The 1,885-nt window shown below is 39.4% G+C and overlaps 1 protein-coding gene across 1 annotated transcript; it reads right to left on the bottom strand.

Moving 5' to 3' along the window:
- Nucleotides 1–999: 999 nt before the first annotated feature.
- On the bottom strand, nt 1,000–1,455 carry LOC124265237 (the record flags this gene model as incomplete). The annotated part of the gene is made up of 1 exon (XM_046700028.1): nt 1,000–1,455. A coding segment is annotated over exon 1 (456 nt), but the record flags the coding sequence as incomplete, so codon positions are not given.
- Between the last annotated feature and the right edge of the window lie 430 nt (nt 1,456–1,885).

The raw sequence follows: 1,885 nt of genomic DNA, 5'->3' as shown, positions 1-1,885 counted from the left end.
GTGTCCGAGCATGAAGATCGAGGTGACGAAAGCCGAGATATCGCTTTACTTAATTACATAACATGATCGAACGAAAGGATGGAAATAGTAACTTAGATGTACGTTTGACAACTTTTCTGAAAATTGTTGATTTTAATCATTAGTTTATTCAATTTTAATGATTTCCTCGAAACGTCCATACTTTGCTCTTTGACAATTTTTAAGTGGCCCCGTTGCCAATATTTTGGAAAGACTATATTACCTGAATATACATATATATATATTTCCTCATCGTTAAAATTTAGTGGGTGTACAGGCGGAAGTCTTATGTGCGGTGTTGAATGGGTTAAAATTGAACAAATAAATCTTTGGCGGTATACTGGTACGTCATAAACGTATCGCGATACGTAATTGTTACAATTTCGTATTGTGGTATACCGGTAATACCGTGCAGCCCTAGTTATTAGCTCAAACATAAAACAATAATTGTCTTGTAGGGTTTAAGTCTATATGTAAAACATTTATTTTGAAAATTCTGAAGCAAGGGCCTGATGGTTGAGACAGTGAGAACGGCCTGGTGACACCAGTAATGGGCTTCACGTGTTTTACACGTGTATGGAATCGAGCCTGCACCTTTGGTGTGACGAGACAAAACTTTAGCCAGCAGACCAGACAACCATTTCTTCAATAGGAATTCATGATGTTTGTGCGACAGACATACACGTGTATTTGTCGTGTATGGTTGGAACACTATGTTTTACATATTCCAGAAGTGAGGTCATGCATACGGCATAATTATCTGAAATGTACAATGAATGAATGATGAATGAAGGATAATTGATTTGTATAGAGCCTGGTTTCCAGATTGGACATGACTGCTCAACGGCGCTTGTTGAAGTGAGTGGAAAAAAGATATTCAAAAAAGATTCAGATTAGTTAGAAAAGAGTCTTTTGTTTCACAATTTCTGATTTCCAGTGGTACGGCATTCCACAGTTTTGGAGCTGCAAAAAAAGACCCACTTCGCCCATCTTTGTTTTAGTTTTAGGAACATGAAGTAATTTATCATCGGCTGATCTTAAAGCTCTTGTGGGCTGGTAGTGATGTAACATGTCCTTAATATAGGCTGGGGAGTTTTCATCATTTAGTGCTGAGTATGCGATAGAAAGAGTCTTGAAAGTGATGCGGTGCTCTACGGGTAGCCAGTGGAGTGATTTCAGGACAGGGGTGATGTGGTCAGTTCTCTTGGTACCAGTCAGCATCCTCGCAGCACTGTTCTGCACTTGTTGCAGTAGTTTGATGTTAGTGGCAGTAGTCCCATTGAGGAGGGCATTTCCATAGTCAAGACGTGATGTAACACAGGCTTGGATAACTGTCTTCAGACTGTCATTGTCAAGGTATTTCTTGATCTTGCTAATCTTCAATAGCTGGAAGAAGGCAGATCTGCATGTTGACTTGACATGGTTTTTCATCGTCATGTTTCTGTCAAACTTGACTCACAGATTTCGCACGTCATTGCTTGATATGACTGCCACTAATCTTAAGAGTTACATCTGGGATTTTGTACTGTAATTTTCATGAATTATGTTTTGGAACTGTTGAATCTGAGTGCATTTGCTGTCATCCACTGTTGAATATCTCTGATACAATGTTCAAGCTGTAACTTGGAAGCAACTACTTGGGTAGGTTTTGTTCCTATATACAACTGGTTGTCGTCTGCGTATCCATGGAAGTTGACATTGTGCTGTCGGATGATATTTCCTATAGGCAGTATGTAAATGTTAAAAAGGAGACGACCAAGGACAGAGCCTTGTGGGACACCACAGTGCAGCTCACATTCTTGTGATCTGGATCCATCAATTTTAATTTGAAGGTATCTGTCAGTTAGGTACAATCTGAACCACTGAA

The sequence above is a fragment of the Haliotis rubra genome, unplaced genomic scaffold, assembly GCF_003918875.1.
Source record: "Haliotis rubra isolate DU_JTF1 unplaced genomic scaffold, ASM391887v1 Scf969, whole genome shotgun sequence".
NCBI lineage: Eukaryota > Metazoa > Mollusca > Gastropoda > Lepetellida > Haliotidae > Haliotis > Haliotis rubra.
The sequence above is the reverse complement of the archived record's forward strand: the minus strand, read 5'-3'. Positions and strand labels throughout refer to the sequence as shown.